The following is a 23,616-nucleotide window of genomic DNA, read 5'->3' on the forward strand; positions in this document are numbered from 1 at the left end:
AGCTGCACAGAGTACAACCTTCACAGCAACGTGAGAGGATAACACAGCAATTTCTCTCAGTTATAGTGAAAAAAACAAACAAAGACCAAACAACCAAAAGCACTCACAAAAATCGATTTGGTCTTTTGGTATGAAGTGCATCAATTAATCTTTATTAAAGTGTTCAGTGAGGTAAAATGCGTTGAATTTAATGGAAAACCCTCATGTTCCAATGTGCTTTCATGTTTTTCTTCTGCAAACCTTCACAGCTTCAACATTAAGTTCAGTCACACATTAAATATACATTGTACACATTGCTAATGCATTTATTTTACAAGCTTAAACAACTCTCAACTGTGCAAAATGAATGTATTTTTGGCTTAGTTTCTCTTCCCGTACCCCCTTGTGCTGATTGATGGCTGATTTGTGCAATAGTTTAAAATACTTCTTCTTTGTCATCTGCATGTTGGAAGCTAGAATCACACTCCAGCTCCCCTGAGGCTGTGAACTCTTGCACCTGGGTCATCTCTTCTTCTTCTTCCTTTTCTCTACTCTCAACTTCCCTCTCTGCACCCTCCCCTCGGTGATCTCCTCCCTCCTCTCTCCTTTCTCTCTTCCCTGCCTTCTTCGCCTCTTCCTCGCACTCCCTTTTGCCATCTCCATCCTCTCTCACCCACTCTCCTCCCTCTGCAGCCTCACGCATCACCTGGCTGGGATGTGGTGCCGCTAGCGTCTCCACAGGGGTGATGGACATGTCTTTGTCTTTCTCGGTGCTGGAGATGATGGCGGGGACACGGACACGTGCAGACTTGCTCCTTAAACGCATCTTGAGCTTATCTTCTTTTAACTGAAAGAGAGTGGAGAGTGCAAGATTTTTTTTTTAAGAAAACTCTGGTAAAAAACAAAACAAACCAAAAGACATGACAGAGCTGAGGTGTTGGGGAAAATGGTCATGCAGACACGGCACCTTGCGTCTCTCTTCAGCCAGCCGGATCTTCTCTTCAAACTCTTCTCTGGTGTGTAGCTTCTGAGCTTTCTTCACCTTCAGAGACTCCAGTCTGGCAGGAGGCCTGCGCCAGGCACCTTCATTGTCGTCCAGCTGATGCATACAAACACAGAAAATGACAGAAAACACTTCATGCATCTTTTTAGACAGGCAACCTGTCTGTACCACGTCTCACGCCCTATGGCAGACGGGATAAGCTCCAGCCCCCAACCCCCCACACTCGTGACCCTGAATTTAATATGCAGAATGGAATGGACGGATAGTTTAGCTTATGAGTATGAGTTTATGGGCAAAGATGGAATCAGGCAGCTCATTTTGTGCTTGGTTCATGGTGTTCTTCCTTATTTTCTTTTTCTTTAGTAAAAGTTTGTTGAACCGCAGCATTATTATGGATGCCACAGATTCAGGGACAGTAGCAGTCAGGCTATGGAAAAAGTTTTTATTTCGCTTTGTCAGATGTGTTGAGAAAAAAAAGCATCTTTTAGAATATGTACCCTGTTTATATCACTGTGCTTGTCTTTCTACTAAAAGTAAAGCTCCATTTGCAGTAAAGCTGTCAGATAACTGGCCTGTAAGGTCGTACCATGCTGTGCACACCAGGTACTCACCATGATGCTGTAAGCTTCTCCAACCCTGCTGCTCTTTTCTCTGTGCTGTTCCTTTGGGATGATGCCCTGATTCAGCAGTTCCTCCAGGATCTTGTGGGACTTCTGGCGTTCAGTTATTTCATTATCCCACAGAAGTACGTCTGGAAAAACAAACCAACAAAAAAACAAGAAATAAACAAACACATATTATACACTCAAGGACATCTTACAAGCAAATAAATAACAAAATCACAGTATAGATAAAATAACAGTTGAAGACATCATCGGAAAAAAAAGTCAATACATCACAGAATTAAAATAAAACGGAATAGGCAAGCTTAAACAGATGTGTTTTAACAGTGGTTATAGAGAGAGGGAGAGAATCAGTGTTCCGAATGTGATTTGGGAGCGAGTTCCAAAGATGAGGAGCCACTCGGTTGCCAGCTCTAATGCCCATGGTCGTCAGGAGTGCAGAAGGTATAATGAGAATGACAGAGGATGAGGAGCTCAGAGAACAGGATGGAGTGGTGATGTGCAAAAGATCAGGGAGACCTGGAGGTGAGAGATGGAGAGATAGAGAGACTTAAAGGGCTTAAAGGACCAGGGCTGTCTGTACTGTGAAGGTGCTGAAAACCAGATTCAATTTGCTCATAGAGATGACTGTTAGTAAGGTGACAGTAAGGTGATGGGTCTACACTCGATTTCTTAAGAGTTGGAATTATCACAGCTAGAGGTAAAGGAAAAAGGCAGAGATTAGGGAGAAATGGATAATGTCAGTTATTCAATGAGTGAGAGAGGAACAAAATAAACAGGATATAACTGCCTGAGTGGAAAGTGGGTCAAGGCAACAGGTAGAAGGTTAAGATTTATCAGCAAATCCAGATATTTTCTCAACAGTTGAGAGAGTGAAACTGGGAAAGAGGAAGGCAGATCACAGTGTGCAACATGTGGAATTATCTAGACCCAGCTGCTGATGGACATTGCTCTTCTTGGTATTGAAAAAAAGGCCATGGAAATCCTAATATTCCATTCACCAGACTTGATTAATGTTCCATACATATATTCCATAAATATTAGCTGTAGACATGGCACCCTTAAAGTGGCCCATTTGTTCCTGATTTGTTTCTCTACAGCCTGATGAGTCAGACTACACACTCACTGTCCTGTGTAAATCTGTCCACTCACTTTCTCTGATGCTCTCTGATGTTAGAAGAGGGAGTGTTCGGGGCACTGCTCCAGGTATGTCACCAGGTATTTCTCTGTTCTCCATCACCACCCCGCTGTCTGCTGTGCCCTTTGACACAGCTGAGTCTCCACGACCGCTGACCTTACTTCCTGTGTCATCCTGACAGCACAGACACAGAAAATAAATGCAGAAAGGGGACATTATTAAATCCTGACATCATTCCTGTGGTATCACAGACATGAATTTGTCATGGTAACATCTGTGTTAACGTATTATCAATTTGTCATATAGGTTTACTTCACAGTCTCAATCAGCTACATTTTACAAAAAAAAAAAGTACACCGAAATACATATTCACCTTTTATTTTCTTATAGTGTACACTGGTACTGATTAAACTAACCCGGCAGCATAAAACACAACTACAGTTTACTGCGCAAGTTCACAAGTCCAGTGTGAAATAAACCTACATAAAAAGTTGATTTCTTTGAGCCCCATATTGTATTTTTAAGGAATGCTTTTCAACTATGGTATAAACTATGAGGTTCGTGTGAAATATAAATTCATTCATGAGATTTAGAGGGGAAACCACTTTTATCAAATCTGTTGCAACTGACATGACCAAAAATGTGTCTTTTCATTTGTCTCTTCTTTTCTTTATTATAATCGTATAATAATAATAATAATAATAATAATAATAATAATAATAATGATATATATATGTATATATATAGATATATATGTGTATAAATAATCCCCATTTTTGAAAACAACAACAAAAGTTGCATTAAGAATTAATTAATGGGAAACTGCAATGAGACGAAACTGGATTCTTCTTCAGCCTTTAAGAGCAAGCCCAAACTTTTAGTCTTTATAAAAAGTAAGATATATTAACACTGATATTGCCAAACTTTTTTTTTCTTTTTGCCTTGACACATCTGAAGCTGGTCTGATAGGACTTAACCATCATTACTCAGGTTCGTACCACAGAAGAAGAAGCATTGTGAAGGCACCTGCCCTTGTTGCCTTAACTTTATAGTTTATGTGAGAGAGTTGGGCTATACCAGTCTTTCAGCTTGCTGTTTTTCCAAAAAAAAGGAACAAAATGTTTTTTTCCCCTGCTAGAGAGAAGACTTCATAATAAATATCTATGTTCAAAAGGAAAATTTCACTTCCCTTACAACTTTCTATGAATTTTCTTTAAAAACTGTCACAAACAAACACCAGCTCTAGCGTCCTGTCCCCGGTTTTACTAGTGGGTGGTGGGACACCCAGCCTACCTCGTCTCCATTCACTGTCAGCGTTTGGACCGCGGTGATCGTGGAGTTCATGCATCCCATTTTCACCTTAAAGCAACGATGTGAAGTCAATCCTTGAAATTCATAAACCACCAGCTGTGTTTTGTTTTCTGGATTTCTTGTTGTTGTCTATGTGTTATCGACTGTTGTAGATTTGCATTCCTTCACTCAGACACTGCAGTCTCCATGGGTCCCGTGCGTTGCTAGGGGCCGTTGCTACAATAAATCTGACCTGGTCAAAGAGGTGATACTGCAAAGTCTACGCACAATGATCAAATTCGTTCATTTCTGATCAAATTTGTGCTTGCATCGTCCTTAAATGAACTCGTATGACAAATTTGTTGTCGGACTTCTGTTTGGGAGTAGAGTCGACTACAAAAGTATAATAGTGCCAGAAATCACTAGACGTGCATGTTACCAGATTACCACAAACAGAGGGGCTTGGTAAATAATTCAGCCAGGAGTCAGTGTGCCAAAAATAATTATATAAAACATGACCCTGACACATAAAACACAACACACTGTTCCGCTTACCATTAATTTTTACTCAGATACCAAGTTTCAGTGCGTGTGACCTTCGTTTCCTAAAACAACAACAACATGAAAATAAAATGAATATAAGACGAACGGACAGTGACAAATATCAACAAATAAGATACGCTTTTAATAAGCAAGCAGGGCCGGCCCGTGGCATAGGCCGTATAGGCAAATGCTAAGGGCGCCGTCCATCAGGGGGCGCCACGCCAGTGCCACAAATGTTGAAAAAAAAAAAAAAAAGTTGGTACTATTATTTCTAAATACAAAAAATAATCCCACGTTAATTAAAATGCAAAGTAAAGCTTATTTAATAGAAATATTATTTGTTACAACATTACGCCCCCCGCACGGTGCGCCCCCTCCCTCCCCGTATCATGGTTCCTTTTGGACGTCACCACATCAAAAAATCAACACAAGATGTCAAAACGGCCAAAGCTGTCAGGTGCCCAGGGAAGAAAAAAGAGAAAAGAAGAGGAGGAGAAACGAGAAAAAGACAGAGGTAGGTAACGTTAGCCTACATGGAATTATTTGTCTGAATGTGATAGTAACCTAAATTTTTAGCATTAAGCTAATGTTACATGATTCGCTAATTGCTAATCAATAAATAGCTAGTTAACTGTTTTAACGTCAGTTAATATTGTGGAGGGGGCTAAATTGTTATGGAAAATAATAATGTAACGTTAGGTAATTACAGTACTCCCACCTTTCCTCATTTGTATTCATCTTTTAAGCAGGTGTTTTTTGTTTACATTGTTATTGCCTTCTGGTTAGCTAACGTTTACCCTGCAGGTAATAGTCACTTTTCCACCCCTGTATATATTATAGTTGTAAGCCTAGTTGTTAAAGTGCACATCATTAATGTTAATTAAGCAATATCACATGAGAGGGAATGCTGTTTTTTAATATGAGCACTGCTGTGATTCGGTCAAAGATAATCATAACATAACATTCTCATATGATATTATACTGTTACTTTGCATTCTGCTATTCAGCATTTCACTGTAATGATGACAATAAATTGAATCTAATCTAATTTGCATATCAGTTAACATCATACATATATCTCTTTGCTTTTTCATTTATATTATATAATTTCATTTTATTCCTGGAATCATATGTTTTTATTATTAGACTTTAATACTCAGTGGTGTCACATACTCCTCTCTTCAGATGCACTGTTGAAGTTTCTAAATCCCACCCCTGGGCCATCTACCACATCTACCGCTGCTGCCTCCACTTCAGCATCACAACCCACCAGTGATGCAGCTTTAGCAGCACAACCCAGCCATGATGCAGCAGCATCAAGCGGTCTTCCTGTTGCCTCCACCTCAGCAGCACAACCCACCAGTTTTGCAGCAGCATCAAGCGGTGTTATTGTATTTCATATATTCATTTTTTAATTTTTTGTATTCATTTATTTATTCATATATTTTTTTTATCTTGTTAATTATTCTGATTGTGAATTTGCTTTCTTTAAGTAAAAAAAAAAGGTCAAAGACAAAGCTATTCGGTTTCTTGTGAGTACATACACTACACTGCCGATGTAGGGGGGCGCCACCTGAAATCTTGCCTAGGGCGCCAGATTGGTTAGGGCCGGGCCTGTAAGCAAGATTAAAATAACAGTTCTTCTTTCTTGGGGAGAAGGTAACATGCAACTTTCTGTTTTTTTCCAGTTCTGAACAAAAACCACAAAATACATCAAGGCAGTTGCCTAAGTATGGGCTTAATGAGGGTTATATAATATTGGACAGGTAGTCTGATATCCTGAAAAGCGAGGGGAAAAAGCATCTTTCAGTTTAACTATTTTGTCTGCTGATACAACGGATAGGCTTGGTCAATTGTGGTACAATAGCCATTTGTATAAGAGGTAACATATGAGAGAGATACTCCCTACAGCTTATGACAAAATTTGATTCGATTTGATTGATGACCCTAATCATGACCTTTTGACCTCCCCCCTCCCCCCCGGAAGTGTGTAATTTGATCCCCTAAGCGTGACGAATTGCATCCGGAGAAGGGAGGGGGAAACCCCCGGAAGTGTGTAATTTGATCCCCTAAGCGCGCCACCTGTTGCGCCACCTGTTGTTGGAAAAAAAAGAAAAACGTTTTTAGAGGGAGGGAGGGGTCTGCGGCAGGGGAGGGGAATAAAAGCAGAGAGGAGGCCGTCACAATTTCTAGGCACAGACGCAAGATGGATCCTTTGATTCTGCAGCCCAGCAGCGTTCCTGTGTACTTGGACGGCGAAGAGATCTGCTCTCCCGAGGCCGCTAGCATGGGAGGCAGCAGCAGCGAGTGGTCCTCGTCGATTAAATCAAATCAAATCACTTTTTATTGTCACATCACATGTGCAGGCACACTGGCACAGCACATGCGAGTGAAATTCTTGTGTGCGAGCCCCACAAGCAACAGAGATGTGCAAACACAACAACACAAACGAGCAAAATACAAGAATGGCCAACCTGAAACTAATAAATATATGTACAATATATAATAGTGTATGCATTTCTGGATGTGTATACTAAATATTTTCCTACGTGTGTGTGTGTGTGTGTGTGTGTGTGTGTGTGTGTGTGTGTGTATACACATTTTTACAAATTAAATAGTAAAATAAATAAAATAATAATAATAATAATAATAATAAAATATATAAAATATACAGAGTTGAATATGTGCAAAACAAGTGGCATTTATATACAGTGTGGAGTGCATAATGTTGAAGTTCCAGTAGTGAAGCTGAGGTGTCTATGACGTGTTCAGCAGTCTGATGGCCTGATGGAAAAAGCTGTCTCTCAGTCTGCTGGTTCGGGACCGGATGCTGCAGAACCTCCTTCCTGATGGAAGCAGTCTGAACAGTTTATGGCTGGGGTGACTGGAGTCCTTGATGATCCTCCCCGCTTTCCTCAGGCAGCGCTTCCTGTAGATGTCTTGGAGGGAGGGAAGCTCACCTCCAATTATCCGTTCAGAGCACCGCACTACTCGCTGGAGAGCTTTGCAGTTGTAGGCGGTGCTGTTGCCATACCAGGTGGTGATGCATCCAGTGAGGATGCTCTCAATGGCACAGCGATAGAAGGTCCTGAGGATGCGGGGGCTCATGCCGAATCTTTTCAGTCTCCTGAGAAAGAAGAGGCGCTGCTGCGCCTTCTTCACTGTTTTGTTTGTGTGTACTGACCACGTAAGATCCTCAGCCAGATGTACTCCAAGGAACCGGAAGCTGCTCACTCTCTCCACAGCAGCGCCGCTGATGGTGATGGGGTGTGTACTTCTCTGCACCTCCGGAAGTCCACTATCAACTCCTTTGTCTTTGCGACGTTGAGGGTGAGATGGTTGTCTTGACACCAGTGGGTCAGGGCGCTGACCTCCTCCCTGTAAGCCGTCTCATCACCGTTGGTGATAAGACCCACCACTGTAGTGTCGTCCGCAAACTTCACAATGATGTTGGAGTTGTTAGTGGCTGTGCAGTCGTAGGTGTAGAGTGAGTACAGGAGAGGGCTCAGTACACACCCCTGTGGAGCACCAGTGTTCAGTGTGATGGGGGATGAGGTGATGCTGCCCAGTCTGACCACCTGGCGTCTGTCAGACAGGAAGCTAAGGATCCAGCTGCAGAGGGAGCTGCTCAGTCCTAGATCCTGCAGTTTCCTGTCCAGCTTCGAGGGAACGATGGTATTGAATGCTGAGCTGTAATCTACAAACAGCATCCTCACATACGTGTCTCTCTTCTCCAGGTGTGACAGGGCAGTGTGTAGTGTCAGGGCTATGGCATCATCAGTGGACCTGTTGTGGCGGTATGCAAACTGTAGAGGGTCCAGTGAGTCGGGTAGTGCAGAGCAGATGAAGTCCCTGACCAGCTTCTCGAAGCATTTGCTTACGATGGGGGTCAGGGCTACAGGTCGCCAGTCGTTCAATGAGGAGATGGTGGAGGATTTGGGTACAGGGACGATGGTGGCCATTTTGAAGCAGGCTGGGACTACAGACAGAGAGAGGGAAAGGTTGAAGATGTGCGTGAACACTCCAGCCAGCTGAGCCGCGCATGACCTGAGGACGCGGCCGGGAATCCCGTCCGGACCAGTAGCTTTGCGTGCGTTCACCTTCCTGAAGCACTTCCGCACATCCTCCTCAGACACAGTGTGCGCACTGACGTCATCCGCGGTGCGCACACTGTCCGGTCTCATGGTGTTCGCTGTGTCGAATCTAGCGTAGAATACGTTTAGATCCTCACACAGAGAGGCCGTGGTCTGCGGTGTGCTGGTTTTCCCTCTAAAGTCTGTGATCGTGTTTAGTCCCTGCCACATACTTATCAGATTATCAGCGACAGATTATCAGCGACACCCCCGTCACCGTCTACAGTAACAGATCCGAAGCAACCGCCGCTCCGCGGAAAGAAGGCTTTGAGTATGACATATTCAAATACAGCATATTTACTATGGAAGGCCTCGATCCAGACCTTGCGACCCTACCGGAAATACTCCGGAAGTGTCTAGTCATTTTCAGACCTGATGCGTCATGTTCCATAAGCATGAGGGGAGGGGTATGGTTGCCGGGGGGGGGGGGGAGATCAGAGAGGGTTCCTGAAGCATAGGGGTGATGCAGCAGCAGTTGACTCTGTGCTGTATAGAGAGACAGAGCGGCAGTTAGTTTTCCACAAACTCATAGTTTGAATTCTGTTTCAATATTATGACAATTTTCTCTGTATTTCTTTTTTTTTTTCTTTTTTTTTTTTACAATAGCGGGTGTAATTTTACTTTCTTAAGCTGCACCGGCGTTTGTAATGGAAATTAAGAGTGACTTCCTGTAGAGATTTCAATAGTATTTTATTTTCCTATAATACAGACGCTGTAAAAAACCTTTAAGATACACCATAGCTTGTGATGAAAAGAAGAACTTTCTATCCGCTTGTAACCTACAGGCTGCCTATGTGTAAAAAACGAATAAATATCCCTTAGTGAATACTACTTTTCCTTTTGAGAGACTGAAAAACAAACCATAATTGCAGCGACAGGCGATCTTGTTTCACACACACACACACACACACACACACACACACACACACACACACACACACACACACACACACCGCGGGCCAAGGAGGAGTTTTTTTCTTCAATACTTTAACAATAAGTTTTCTCAATAGATAGAAAATGAAAATGAGGAGTCAACAGCCGATATTATCAGTGCTTGTAACCCGGTAAATAATTTCGTACATCTCCCCATAAAACAAGTCTTAGTGGAAAAAAGCTCATATTCGAATAAGTTTATTAAAGCACCCCCCTCTGTGGGAAAGAGTCAACCATGAGGCGAGTTTTGTCAACAGCAATTGTCCATTTGGTAAAACAAATATCCGCCTCAAAGTCGTATTTTACCGTTGCAGAATGTGGAAAACAGACGGCGTTCGCAAGAAGGCACACACACACACACACACACACACACACACACACACACACACACACACACACACACACACACACACACACACACACACACACACACACACACACACACACACACACACACCGCGGGCCAAGGAGGAGTTTTTTTCTTCAATACTTTAACAATAAGTTTTCTCAATAGATAGAAAATGAAAATGAGGAGTCAACATCCGAAAAACAAGTCTTAGTGGAAAAAAGCTCATATTCAAATAAGTTTATTCCCCTCTGTGGGAAAGAGTTTTTTTTCTCAGAGTCAACCATGAGGCGAGTTTTGTCAACAGCAAGAACAACTGTTGCCCATAAAGTAAAACAAATATAATCTAAGTCGTATTTTACCGTTGCAGAATGTGGAAAACAGACAGCCCTCACAGGAGGCACCCAGGGGCCCACCTCACACACCATAGTTAAAATATTTAAATTTCAACTAAATTTGTAGTAATGATCGGATTTCCTCACTTATCTACACCACACTCCTTGTCCTTGATTTCTTATCGTTTCTTATCGTTCCTCTGTCCCTTAATAGAAACCACATATATAGAAACTATCCTCCCTTTCAGTTGTCTTTTGCACTTCCATATCACAAAGCAGTTACTGTAGGTTATTTTCTGCTTATGCATTAATGTAATTAATTAACTTATTTATCCTTAAGTAAGGTAATGACTTGAGTTCTAATGCTTTTTGTCTCTTGAGTTAGCTGTCAATGTGGGATTTTTTTCCCCTTTTGTCCAGTTAAAGCTGCCTTTCATTCTTCAACACAGCTTAAACTCTAATAGGTAAGCTTTCTTGTAATTTCTTAGTTCTGCAGTCTTCTTGAAAGACATCCGAGACTCTTCTTTGGATGCTGGCTGCCTTTTGTTTTGTTTTCTGTCAAGATGATCCCACACTGCTTCGATTATCTTGAGGTTCGAACCCTGGAGAGATCAATCCATGACTGATGCGTTGTTTCATCCAGGCATACTTTGACTACATTGGCAGTATGTTTGCGATCATTGTCGTACTGAAAAATGAAGTTGAAGCCAATCAGACACTACGTGGTATTACATGGTCGATCAAAATCTGGTGGAACTTTTCTACATTCATAATTTGATTAATTTGGATAAGAGCTCCAACAACACTGGCTGAAATCCAGCCTCAAAGCACGGTAGAGTATCCACGCTGTGTTAAAGACGGCTATAGACATTCACTGTTGTATCTCTCTTCGGACCTCTTCCATGCATATTTCAAATTTGGATTCATTACTCCATAAGACATATTACAGCTGATTTCTTTTTCCAGTCAATTTCTTGTGTAATTTGGCACACCTCAGCCTTATTTTTCTCTGTTCTCCTTCCTTAAGAATGGCTTATTAACAGCCACCCTTCCAACTCAGATAACTTTTGATGAGGTTTCATGAAATGTTTACAGCACTTGAGTTACTCGCCACGGCCATCCTAAATGTTAAAAACACTAAACTTTAATTCTAAATTACGTAATTAACGTTAACCAGAAAAAACAAGCCAAAGTCGAAATGTTGCTGAGCTGACCTGTGGTATGCTATGTCTTCTAAAGCACGTATAATGTAAACAGAACTGGTCTTTGCACAGAAGCCTGTGGAGCTTCATAATTAACCTCAGTGTGTGAAGAGGACTCTCCATTTAATAATAGCTGTAATAAAATGTTCTGGCCGACGGTGTTAAACGCTGCACTTGGGTCTAGCAGGGAAGATTTCAACTTTTCAATATGAATGAAGGCTGAAAACTGATTAGATTAATGTCTGATGATCTTTTCTGTGCTTCTTCAAGTTTGTAACACCAAACATATTAAAGGATGATGTAAGGCTCACAGGAAGAGTTTAATTAGACACACATTTACTATTTTTCTTTATACTCTTTCTTTCTTGACATGTTTAATATGATTACTATCAGAGGAGAAAATGAACCTTGTGTAGTCTAAAAACTTTTTTATTTAATCAAACTGTAATGTTGTTGAACTCTGACGGACGTGTCTTTTAATCTTGTCAACAAATCCTTAATCATCTAAATCTGCCATTTATCATCTTGTAAAATGTTCCCTCTGCTTCTGTTGCACATCTCCCCGGACACTCTCTGCTTCACCAGCCCTGTGCAGGTGGTCCAACCCCTGCCTGCCTCCTTAAACTGGGGTGTTTAAATCTCTTTACCTCTGTTGTGAACTTCACACAAAGTTTGTGGTAACAAAATCAAACTGACGAGGATCTCGTTTGAAAAACACACACACTCACGAGACAAAATAAAAACAGACTGCTCAAAGCAAAAGCAGAGCCCTCACAGCTGGTAGTACAAACACAGTGACAACATGCGTATTAGATACCCTCAGTGCCAAAAGCATAAATATGAAAAAATGTGATCACCAAGAATATCCTAAAAATGGCATTGAGGTGCGTGTTACAGTAAAGAAAAAAAAAGTAGCCAAATTTTCATCGGAAAATGTTGAATTTTAGTAAAAACAATGCTCTGTAGTTTGATACTGTCGTTACAGACAAAGCAGATGTTTAAAGCCTTTGGACGCACATTTGAAATGCACTCATTCTCCTTATCAGCTGGAAACATTAAAGCCGTAAAATGACTTTTTCAAACGGATAAAAACTATTGAACAGCAGCAATGTTGAGCCTGTTCCAAAATTTGAATGTACATGTGTTGAAGGTGCGGGTCTTGTTGAATTATTAAACATACTTTCTTTAATTTTTCAAGCCACAAAAACAACAACTTTTAATTTTCTTCTGCTTGAGTCTCGGCCTCGGGTAGCTCTACTTATCATTGCTCAGTCAGTCGTCTGTTTGTGCTACTTTTTTTCAAGGAGCAGTGGATTATTGGTAAGGGTGACTTTATGTGTTTAGCTACTTAAGTGGAAGTACTGTGGAAAGTTTTACCTTACATACATAGATCTACCAGTACAGCTTCTGAGGTATCTGTTTACAAAATGTTATAATCTATTCAAAGGTTCTTTGCAATTTTACATTGATAAACATGATCCTGAACACATTTGGCCCACATAAAGTACTATGGCCATCACACGGTCATTTAGAATTGTTTAAATAACTCGTGTCTTAAGTCCTTCCATCAAACAGAAAATTAAAAAAAAAAAAAACATGGTTCACTTTTACATCACAAAATGTTAGAAATATAAGCCGTTCATAACAACCTGAAAGGTTGGGAGTTTAAAATGCAAACCGATGGAAGCAGAAGTAGAAGACTATAATGTCTCAGAGCACACGGTGCCTATTAATGTGTAGACATGTATAAATAAGAGCTTAATAAAGATGCTTAATTTCTTAAGAAATAAACAGGTGGAGTGATCTTTATCAAAAGTGGATGTTGCATCTGTGGCTAAACCCCTGTACCCAAAAAAACTTTAAAAATCTACTGTGTGTGAGGCTGTGTAAGTAAAGCTTGCCCTTCACACCTGCGTGTAATAAACCATTTGTTGGGGGTTGTGGATTTGGCACCTCAGCATTGTGAAAGTGGGGAAACATGTTTCTGGCTGTGCATAAGATTTCTGCTTACAACTTAGAATCTCAGTTCTAAATGAAATTCAGATGTTTTTTTAAGTATGGCTAATGTATTAATTGACTTCTAAGGCGCACACACACACACACACACACACACACACACACAAGAACAACACAGAGAAGAAGAAGAGGGGGTCGTTTTACTACACATCATAAAAACGCAATCATTCATCTTCCAACTGTATCTTTCTGTTCTGGCTTTAGAGTCATAGGTTGTTTACTGAGCCGTACTTTGGGAGTCATACTGTTGTGATACTGAGGAGAAAAGGGTAAGGTTTGATAGACTAAACCCTTACACACATAACTTGAAAAACCTAAAGAGTGTGTGAGACTGCTAGCTGTGTTGTTCAGCATTAAACTCATCTACAAATGTGTTAGTAAAGAGCGACTTGTACTTCTGTCCCATTAAGCAACGGTTTAACAAATTTCACTGCAAACTATAAAAGGAATCTGGATTTATATAGAACATAGTAGTGATGGATTAAGTGCAGGAAACACTAGTATAAGGTGTCTATTGAACAAATCTCCTTCAGCGTTCAAAATGACCAAAGTGAGGCCTACAGGCGTTTCTCTCGGTTGGTTGTGTTCAGGGAAAAAGCAGCTAAATACACTGAGACTGCTCCACATTGTTAGTGAGTTAACTCTGGATATCTGTAGGTTTTGTCAAACTTGGAGTGAACAAAAGCAGAAAAACAGTAAAAGATGCAGACAGTGAAAGTCTGGTTTATTTCATGAACACAATGAAACATTTTACAGTCCACAGAGCAAAGCATACATGATAAATAGATACACATAACATGAGAAGTAAAACTCGTCGTCTTACCACATGTTATATTCTGTAAACTTAAAATAACCACAGAAATTAGAGTTTAGTGTTTTAAAGTCATTATTAAAAACATGAGTCAACATTACTGAAGTGACGCTTTAACGATGCGTCTTATCACCGTGTTTATGATGATAAAACATGTTCTCTCGTTAGTAGTTGTCTGCGCTGTCACTTGTCATGAAAATGTCCAGAGCCAGGGTTCCTCTTTAATCACCATTGATCATTAATAGGGTCACAAAAGATTTGTCACATTATCCCCATAAACAAAATGCTTTTATAGAAATCATTGTGATACAAATATTTAGATTCTTGATTCACAATGTGCACGAACTCAAAATCTTTAGAGGTTCATATTTATAAAGTATCGCAAATAATACATTTATACCATTGTATGAGCTACTTCTTGTAAAAACTGATTGAAAAAAGCTCCTGTCGTGACCTTCCTTCTGTGAGGACACACACACACACACAGAGAGAGAGGGGGAGATCATTAGGATTGGAGGTGTTTTTGGATTTTCACTTATTGTTGGCTTTACAGTCACATAAAATTCATTCCAATTTTTTTGCCTTTGCTTCAATTAAGGTGTTTCTTTAAATCTACAGCAGCTTCCTTTTCAAAAAGTTTACTGACATAGTAAGGAAGTAGCTAGGGAACTCAGTAAGTATGAGCAACAACAGCTTAGGGACTGTTTCTACAATAAAGAGGAATTCATCATCATCTGCAGTTCATCAAAAAAAAAAGTGCCATTAAAAACAATTCAGCAGATCCTCAAAGTATGGATACAATCTGTTTTCAGCTGTAGAGGTACGCTTCATGTACTTATCAACATGCAGTTTAGAGGCTTGCATTAGAGTGCTTTGGTACTTGGGCCTCTTTTATTTAGCACGGTTATACCATTGTGTATTTAGCTATATAAATATGCTCAAGAGTCTATTGTATGTTTGTCATGCAATTAAAAATTCAAAAATATATTGTATTTCCCTGAACACAACCAATCAAGAGAAAACGCCTGTAGGCCTCACTTTGGTCATTTTGAACGCTGAAGGAGATTTGTTCAATAGACACCTTATACTAGTGTTTCCTGCACTTAATCCATCACTACTATGTTCTATATAAATCCAGATTCCTTTTATAGTTTGCAGTGAAATTTGTTAAACCGTTGCTTAATGGGACAGAAGTACAAGTCGCTCTTTACTAACACATTTGTAGATGAGTTTAATGCTGAACAACACAGCTAGCAGTCTCACACACTCTTTAGGTTTTTCAAGTTATGTGTGTAAGGGTTTAGTCTATCAAACCTTACCCTTTTCTCCTCAGTATCACAACAGTATGACTCCCAAAGTACGGCTCAGTAAACAACCTATGACTCTAAAGCCAGAACAGAAAGATACAGTTGGAAGATGAATGATTGCGTTTTTATGATGTGTAGTAAAACGACCCCCTCTTCTTCTTCTCTGTGTTGTTCTTGTGTGTGTGTGTGTGTGTGTGTGTGTGTGTGTGTGTGTGTGTGTGTGTGTGTGTGTGTGTGTGTGTGTGTGTGTGTGTGTGCCTTAGAAGTCAATTAATACATTAGCCATACTTAAAAAAAACATCTGAATTTCATTTAGAACTGAGATTCTAAGTTGTAAGGAGGAATCTTATGCACAGCCAGAAACATGTTTCCCCACTTTCACAATGCTGAGGTGCCAAATCCACAACCCCCAACAAATGGTTTATTACACGCAGGTGTGAAGGGCAAGCTTTACTTACACAGCCTCACACACAGTAGATTTTTAAAGTTTTTTTGGGTACAGGGGTTTAGCCACAGATGCAACATCCACTTTTGATAAAGATCACTCCACCTGTTTATTTCTTAAGAAATTAAGCATCTTTATTAAGCTCTTATTTATACATGTCTACACATTAATAGACACCGTGTGCTCTGAGACATTATAGTCTTCTACTTCTGCTTCCATCGGTTTGCATTTTAAACTCCCAACCTTTCAGGTTGTTATGAACGGCTTATATTTCTAACATTTTGTGATGTAAAAGTGAACCATGTTTTTTTTTTTTTTTTAATTTTCTGTTTGATGGAAGGACTTAAGACACGAGTTATTTAAACAATTCTAAATGACAGTGTGATGGCCATAGTACTTTATGTGGGCCAAATGTGTTAAGGATAATGTTTATCAATGTAAAATTGCAAAGAACCTTTGAATAGATTATAACATTTTGTAAACAGTTACCTCAGAAGCTGTACTGGTAGATCTATGTATGTAAGGTAAAACTTTCCACAGTACTTCCACTTAAGTAGCTAAACACATAAAGTCACCCTTACCAATAATCCACTGCTCCTTGAAAAAAAGTAGCACAAACAGACGACTGACTGAGCAATGATAAGTAGAGCTACCCGAGGCCGAGACTCAAGCAGAAGAAAATTAAAAGTTGTTGTTTTTGTGGCTCGAAAAATTAAAGAAAGTATGTTTAATAATTCAACAAGACCCGCACCTTCACCCGCTAGATTTCAGCCAGTGTTGTTGGAGCTCTTATCCAAATTAATCAAATTATGAATGTAGAAAAGTTCCACCAGATTTTGATCGACCATGTAATACCACGTAGTGTCTGATTGGCTTCAACTTCATTTTTCAGTACGACAATGATCGCAAACATACTGCCAATGTAGTCAAAGTATGCCTGGATGAAACAACGCATCAGTCATGGATTGATCTCTCCAGGGTTCGAACCTCAAGATAATCGAAGCAGTGTGGGATCATCTTGACAGAAAACAAAACAAAAGGCAGCCAGCATCCAAAGAAGAGTCTCGGATGTCTTTCAAGAAGACTGCAGAACTAAGAAATTACAAGAAAGCTTACCTATTAGAGTTTAAGCTGCGTTGAAGAATGAAAGGCAGCTTTAACTGAACAAAAGGGTAAAAAAATCCCACATTGACGGCTAACTCAAGAGACAAAAAGCATTAGAACTCAAGTCATTACCGTACTTAAGGATAAATAAGTTAATTAATTACATTAATGCATAAGCAGAAAATAACCTACAGTAACTGCTTTGCGATATGGAAGTGCAAAAGACAACTGAAAGGGAGGATAGTTTCTATATATGTGGTTTCTATTAAGGGACAGAGGAACGATAAGAAACGATAAGAAATCAAGGACAAGGAGTGTGGTGTAGATAAGTGAGGAAATCCGATCATTACTACAAATTTAGTTGAAATTTAAATATTTTAACTATGGTGTGTGAGGTGGGCCCCTGGGTGCCTCCTGTGAGGGCTGTCTGTTTTCCACATTCTGCAACGGTAAAATACGACTTAGAGGCGGATATTTGTTTTACCAAATGGACAATTGCTGTTGACAAAACTCGCCTCATGGTTGACTCTTTCCCACAGAGGGGGGTGCTTTAATAAACTTATTCGAATATGAGCTTTTTTTTCCGCTAAGGCTTATTTTAGGGGAGGAGATGTACGAAATTATTTACCGGGTTACAAGCAATGATAATATCGGCTGTTGACTCCTCAACGTCATCATTTTCTATCTATTGAGAAAACCCATTGTAAAAGTACCCGCGGTGTGTGTGTGTGTGTGTGTGTGTGTGTGTGTGTGTGTGTGTGTGTGTGTGAAACAAGATCGCCTGTCGCTGCAATTATGGTTTGTTTTTCAGTCTCTCAAAAGGAAAAGTAGTATTCACTAAGGGATATTTATTCGTTTTTTACACATAGGCAGCCTGTAGGTTACAAGCGGATAGAAAGTTCTTCTTTTCATCACAAGCTATGGTGTATCTTAAAGGTTTTTTACAGCGTCTGTATTATAGGAAAATAAAATACTATTGAAATCTCTACAGGAAGTCACTCTTTATTTCCATTACAAACGCCGGTGCAGCTTAAGAAAGTAAAATTACACCCGCTATTGTAAAAAAAAACAGAGAAAATTGTCATAATATTGAAACAGAATTCAGACTATGAGTTTGCGGAAAACTAGCTGCCGCTCTGTCTCTCTATACATCACAGAATCATCTGCTGCATCACCGCTGTGCTTAGGGAACATGACGCATCAGGTCTGAAAATGACTAGACACTTCCGGAGTATTTCCGGTAGGATCGAGGCCTTCCATAGTAAATATGCTGTATTTGAATATGTCATATTCAAAGCCTTCTTCTTTGGGAGAGCAGATCTCATCGGACACAGGAGCGCTGCTGGGCTGCAGAAGGAAATCCATCCTGTGTGTCTGTGACTTAGAAATTGTGACGGACTCCTCCTCTCTGCTTTTTATTCTCCTCCCCTGCTGCAGACCCTCCCTCTAAAAACTTTTTTTCCCCCAACAACAGATGGCGCGCTTCCGGGGTTCACCCCCCCTTCTCCGGATGCGATTCGTCACGCTCATTACACACTTCCGGGGGGGAGGGGGGGGAGGTCAAAAGGTCGTGATTAGGGCCATCAATCACTTCGGATTAAATTTTGTCATAAACTGTATGGGATTATCGCTCTCCCGTGTAAAAATGAATAAATATCCCTTAGTGAATACTTTTCTTTGAATACTACTTTTCCTTTTGAGAGTCCCTTTTACAAGGGACTGAAAAACAAACCATAATTGCCGTGACAGGCGATCTTGTTTCTCTCTCACACACACACACACACACACACACACACACACCGCGGGTCAAGGAGGAATGAGACAGCGGTAGAGTTTTTTTCTTCATTACTTTTACAATGGGTTTTCTCAATAGACAGAAAATGAAAATGATGACGCTGAGGAGTCAACAGCCGATATTATCATTGCTTGTAACCCGGTAAATAATTTCGTACATCTCCCCATAAAATAAGCCTTAGTGGGAAAAAAAAGCTCATATTCGAATAAGTTTATTAAAGCACCCCCATCTGTGGGAAAGAGTTTTTTTTTCTCTGAGTCGAGTTTAAACCATCAGGTCAGTTTTGTCAACAGGAGGCGAGCAAGAACAACTGTTGCCCATAAAGTAAAACAAATATCCGCCTCTAAGTCGTATTTTACCGTTGCAGAATGTGGAAAACAGACAGCCCTCACAAAAAAGGAAATTGGACACCCCAACTCTCCCGACTGCGCACACACACACACACAAACAAAACAGAGACCCGAAGGATGAGAAGAAAAAAACCCCCTCTCTAACTGACAATACAGATGCAGCGAAAAAACAGATGCCTCGCTAGACGAGGATAAAATGAGAGAGGGGAGTTAAAAGAGCCGTTATCTGCTCAAACCCTACTGTGACAGTTCTACCAATCGCGAGGAAGCATCCGAGAATATTATGTCAGCATTCCGTTCAAACAACACCGCCGATCAGAGCGCCAGGGCCATCTCGCCAGAAGTATTCGTACCTCACCCCGGTAAGTCTTTTTTTCTTTACGACTTTAAATTATATATCAACAGAGATGTCAATAATTTGATTACTTTCTTTTTGATTTCTACATCAATGATTTCACGCAAGTGGACTACGGTGCGATTAAATAAGTATATATCATTTTTTAATTAGGTTTAGATAGACTTTTTTTAACGAAACTCTGTTACTTACAGAAGCTATCGATAGCGCGGTGAGTAGCAGCATAAATCCGGCCGTTTTCCGAGGCGATTTAGACGCCATCCTCCCCGCAGAACCTCCGCCGCCGCCGCAGCGAAAAGAAGAACAAGAAGACGACGTTATTTTCGTCTCCGCATACCAGGAGAACTGCGGAGAAATAAGTTTTAAAACCGAAGGTAATCAATTTTTCTACAAAATAACGTATTCGAAAAGCCGAGTATGCTATACCGCCCCTCCCGACTTGGAGTGGTATAAAGTGTGCTAGAAAGTTGTTTTTTTTTTAAAATCTTTTTCTTTTTGTTTTATTTCTCGACAGCCGAGATTGAGAATATACCTATTCAAACCCCCGCTACAGACAATCGGATGGAGGAGCGAGGTAAATAAAAGTTTTTCATTCTCAAAAATAGGAAGGAGGAGAGACACAATTTGTTTTCTTAAAACTTTTCTCTCTTCTGTTTTATTTCTCGACAGAGACCGATACAGAAAATCAGGCGGAGGAGGAACCGTCCAGAGCTCCTCCAACTCTCAGGAGACTGAGAGGTAATTGACGGGGGATGAATCGACCCTAATAAATAATTATGTTGTATTAATAAACTTCTCCGCTCTATAAAAAATGTATGTTTTAAAAATACATTCTGTCTGTCTTTTCTTACAGGTCGACGGCTACGTCATAAGAAGAGAATCCTGGATGACCTCGCTTTCATGTACGCCATAACAGTCTGTGCATATGCATCAATATATCGACACAATGATCTGTAAAGTAAAGGGATGCAAAGTAAAAGCATACACATGTAAAAGTCTGTGAATTAAGAAATAAAGAAAATCATGTCGGAAGAACGCAGCATTCCTGACGCTTTGTTGGAAGCCGTGGCAGAATTGAACAGAGACGTTGATCATATAGCCCCACCGATCGACCCCCTACAGCCTTTAGAAAACGCTTTGCAAGCCCTGCTTCAAAACATTGAAAACGAACGGCGTGCCGGTGTTGTGCCAAAAAGTGATTGTCTGCCAGAAACTGATTGCCGTCCGCGGGAGCGCGCGCAGCTGCTTAAAGCTGTAGCGCCCGGATTACTTGCGTTGCCAGCTACTTCCGTGCAACTGATATAACGGGCGGGGGGGGCAAACAAACACATTTATGCCTTTGTTATTAGGCAAAGGTATGCATTTATGAAACTTCAACGTTTCTTGTAACTGAATTATGACGCTTTTCAGAACGTTGCTTTCGGTGTGTAGCGCAGTCACGAATGACTACACGCATCACGATGGAATAATTAATGCCTACAGGTTTAGTATGTCTACTCTCGTTGTTCATATTTGTTATAAGACTGTCGAATAGTAGTTAAAACAATAAAGACCGTTTGTGCCAGTATCACCATGACTCTTTCTTGTTTGTTCAGAATAACGACTGAGAACATGGCATTTTAGCGCTACCAAAAAGTGATTGTGGCATAACTCGTCACTGAGATACTATTTCTGCTTCAAACTTGGTGGATGTCATTCAGAAGGGTTATATGTCAAATATTACACCTCAAACAATCCCCCAGAACGGCTAAATTACCATTAAGGGAACAATAAAACTGACAATATGCAATTTTCAGCCTGCCAAAAAGTGATTGCCACCTATATCTTGTCACTGAAACAATGTTTCTGCTTCAAAATTGTTGGATATCATCCAGAAGGGTTACATGTGACATATTATATCCCAAACACTCTCCAAGAACTGCTGAATAACTTTTAAAAGAACATTAATACCGATAATATGCCATTTTCGACCTGCCAAAAAGTGATTGTGGACTATATCTTGTCACTGAAACAATATTTCTGCTTCAGACTTGCTGGAAGTCATTCAGATGGGTCATATGTCAAATATTATATCTCCACCAGTCCCTTAGAACTGCTGAATAACTTTTAAAGGGACAATAATACCTATAATTTGTGTGTGTGTGTGTGTGTGTGTGTGTGTGTGTGTGTGTATATATATATATATATATATATATATATATATATATATATATATATATATATATATATATATATATATATATATAACGAGACATCGATTCACTGATCCACACTACCAGGCTATACAGCAATGACATTGGAATGTCGTTCGGACTGGAGAAGTGTAGTCGGATGGTAACAAAGAGAGGGAAGGTAGTCAGAACTGAGGGGATTGAACTACCAGAAGGCAACATTGCAGACATAGAGGACAGTTACAAGTACTTGGGGATCCCACAGGCGAATGGGAACCATGAAGAGGCCGCTAGAAAAGCTGCAACCACCAAGTACCTGCAGAGGGTCAGGCAAGTCCTGAGGAGTCAGCTGAATGGTAAGAACAAGATCCGGGCCATCAACACGTACGCCCTGCCCGTGATCAGGTACCCTGCTGGGGTAATAGGCTGGCCAAAGGAGGAGATAGAAGCCACTGACATAAAGACAAGAAAGCTCCTTACCATGCATGGAGGGTTTCACCCCAAATCCAGCACCCTGAGGCTGTACGCTAAGCGGAAGGAAGGGGGCCGGGGACTGGTGAGTGTCAGCACCACAGTCCAGGATGAGACAACGAACATCCAAGAATACATTGGGAAGATGGCCCCAACTGACCGAGTGCTCAGTGAATACCTCAGGCAGCAGAAACCCAAGAAAGAGGAGGGAGACGAGGAACCATCATGGAAGGACAGGCCCCTGCACGGTATGTACCACCGGCAGATAGGGGAGGTGGCTGATATCCAGAAATCCTACCAGTGGCTGGACAAAGCTGGACTGAAAGACAGCACAGAAGCACTAATCATGGCAGCACAAGAACAAGCTCTGAGTACAAGATAGAGGCTGGGGTCTATCACACCAGGCAAGACCCCAGGTGCAGGCTGTGTAAAGATGCCCCAGAGACAATCCAGCACATAACAGCAGGGTGCAAGATGCTAGCAGGCAAGGCATACATGGAACGCCATAACCAAGTGGCCGGCATAGTGTACAGGAACATCTGTGCCGAGTATAACCTGGAAGTCCCAAGGTCAAAATGGGAGATGCCCCCAAGGGTGGTGGAGAATGACCGAGCTAAGATCCTGTGGGACTTCCAGATACAGACGGACAAAATGGTGGTGGCTAACCAACCGGACATAGTGGTGGTAGACAAACAGAAGAAGACGGCCGTAGTGATCGATGTAGCGGTTCCGAATGACAGCAATATCAGGAAGAAGGAACACGAGAAGCTGGAGAAATACCAAGGGCTCAGAGAAGAGCTCGAGAGGATGTGGAGGGTGAAGGTAACAGTGGTCCCCGTGGTAATCGGAGCACTAGGTGCGGTGACTCCCAAGCTAGGCGAGTGGCTCCAGCAGATCCCGGGAACAACATCGGAGATCTCTGTCCAGAAGAGCGCCGTCCTGGGAACAGCTAAGATACTGCGCAGGACCCTCAAGTTCCCAGGCCTCTGGTAGAGGACCCGAGCTTGAAGGATAAACCGCCCGCAGGGGCGTGCTGGGTGTTTTTTTTTTTTTATATATATATATATATGTATGTGTGTGTGTGTGTGTGTGTGTGTGTGTGTGTGTGTGTGTGTGTGTGTGTGTGTGTGTGTGTGTGTGTGTGTGTATACATATTTTCATGAATACCTTAAATGCTCGAATCCAATTTGTGCAGGAATAGAACTCTATTGTGCAAAAATATCAAAACTAATGTGGTCTGACTTTGTTTTGATCATGAAAAAATTT

General features: G+C 40.9%; 1 protein-coding gene across 1 annotated transcript; it reads right to left on the minus strand.

The window, feature by feature from the left end:
* Positions 1–415: 415 nt before the first annotated feature.
* stmnd1 (stathmin domain containing 1) lies at positions 416–4,560 on the minus strand. Its single transcript, XM_026157199.1, has 5 exons — positions 4,037–4,560; positions 2,758–2,917; positions 1,594–1,733; positions 947–1,078; positions 416–826 (listed from the first exon to the last, which is right to left on the minus strand). Exons 1-5 carry the CDS (start codon positions 4,094–4,096, stop codon positions 416–418), a joined length of 903 nt encoding a protein of 300 aa, XP_026012984.1. The 5' UTR covers positions 4,097–4,560.
* Between the last annotated feature and the right edge of the window lie 19,056 nt (positions 4,561–23,616).

Source organism: Astatotilapia calliptera, chromosome 22 (genome assembly GCF_900246225.1).
Source record: "Astatotilapia calliptera chromosome 22, fAstCal1.2, whole genome shotgun sequence".
NCBI classification, from domain to species: domain Eukaryota; kingdom Metazoa; phylum Chordata; class Actinopteri; order Cichliformes; family Cichlidae; genus Astatotilapia; species Astatotilapia calliptera.

Bases quoted from the DNA above. Each gene is read 5' to 3' on its own strand.
- stmnd1 (XM_026157199.1), bottom strand. From the start codon at position 4,096: ATGGGATGCATGAACTCCACGATCACCGCGGTCCAAACGCTGACAGTG. The intron at 2,918-4,036 runs GTAGGCTGGGTG...CTGTGCTGTCAG, and splicing joins TGACAGTGAATGGAGACGAG to GATGACACAGGAAGTAAGGT. The intron at 827-946 runs GTGCCGTGTCTG...ACTCTCTTTCAG, and splicing joins TGGCTGAAGAGAGACGCAAG to TTAAAAGAAGATAAGCTCAA.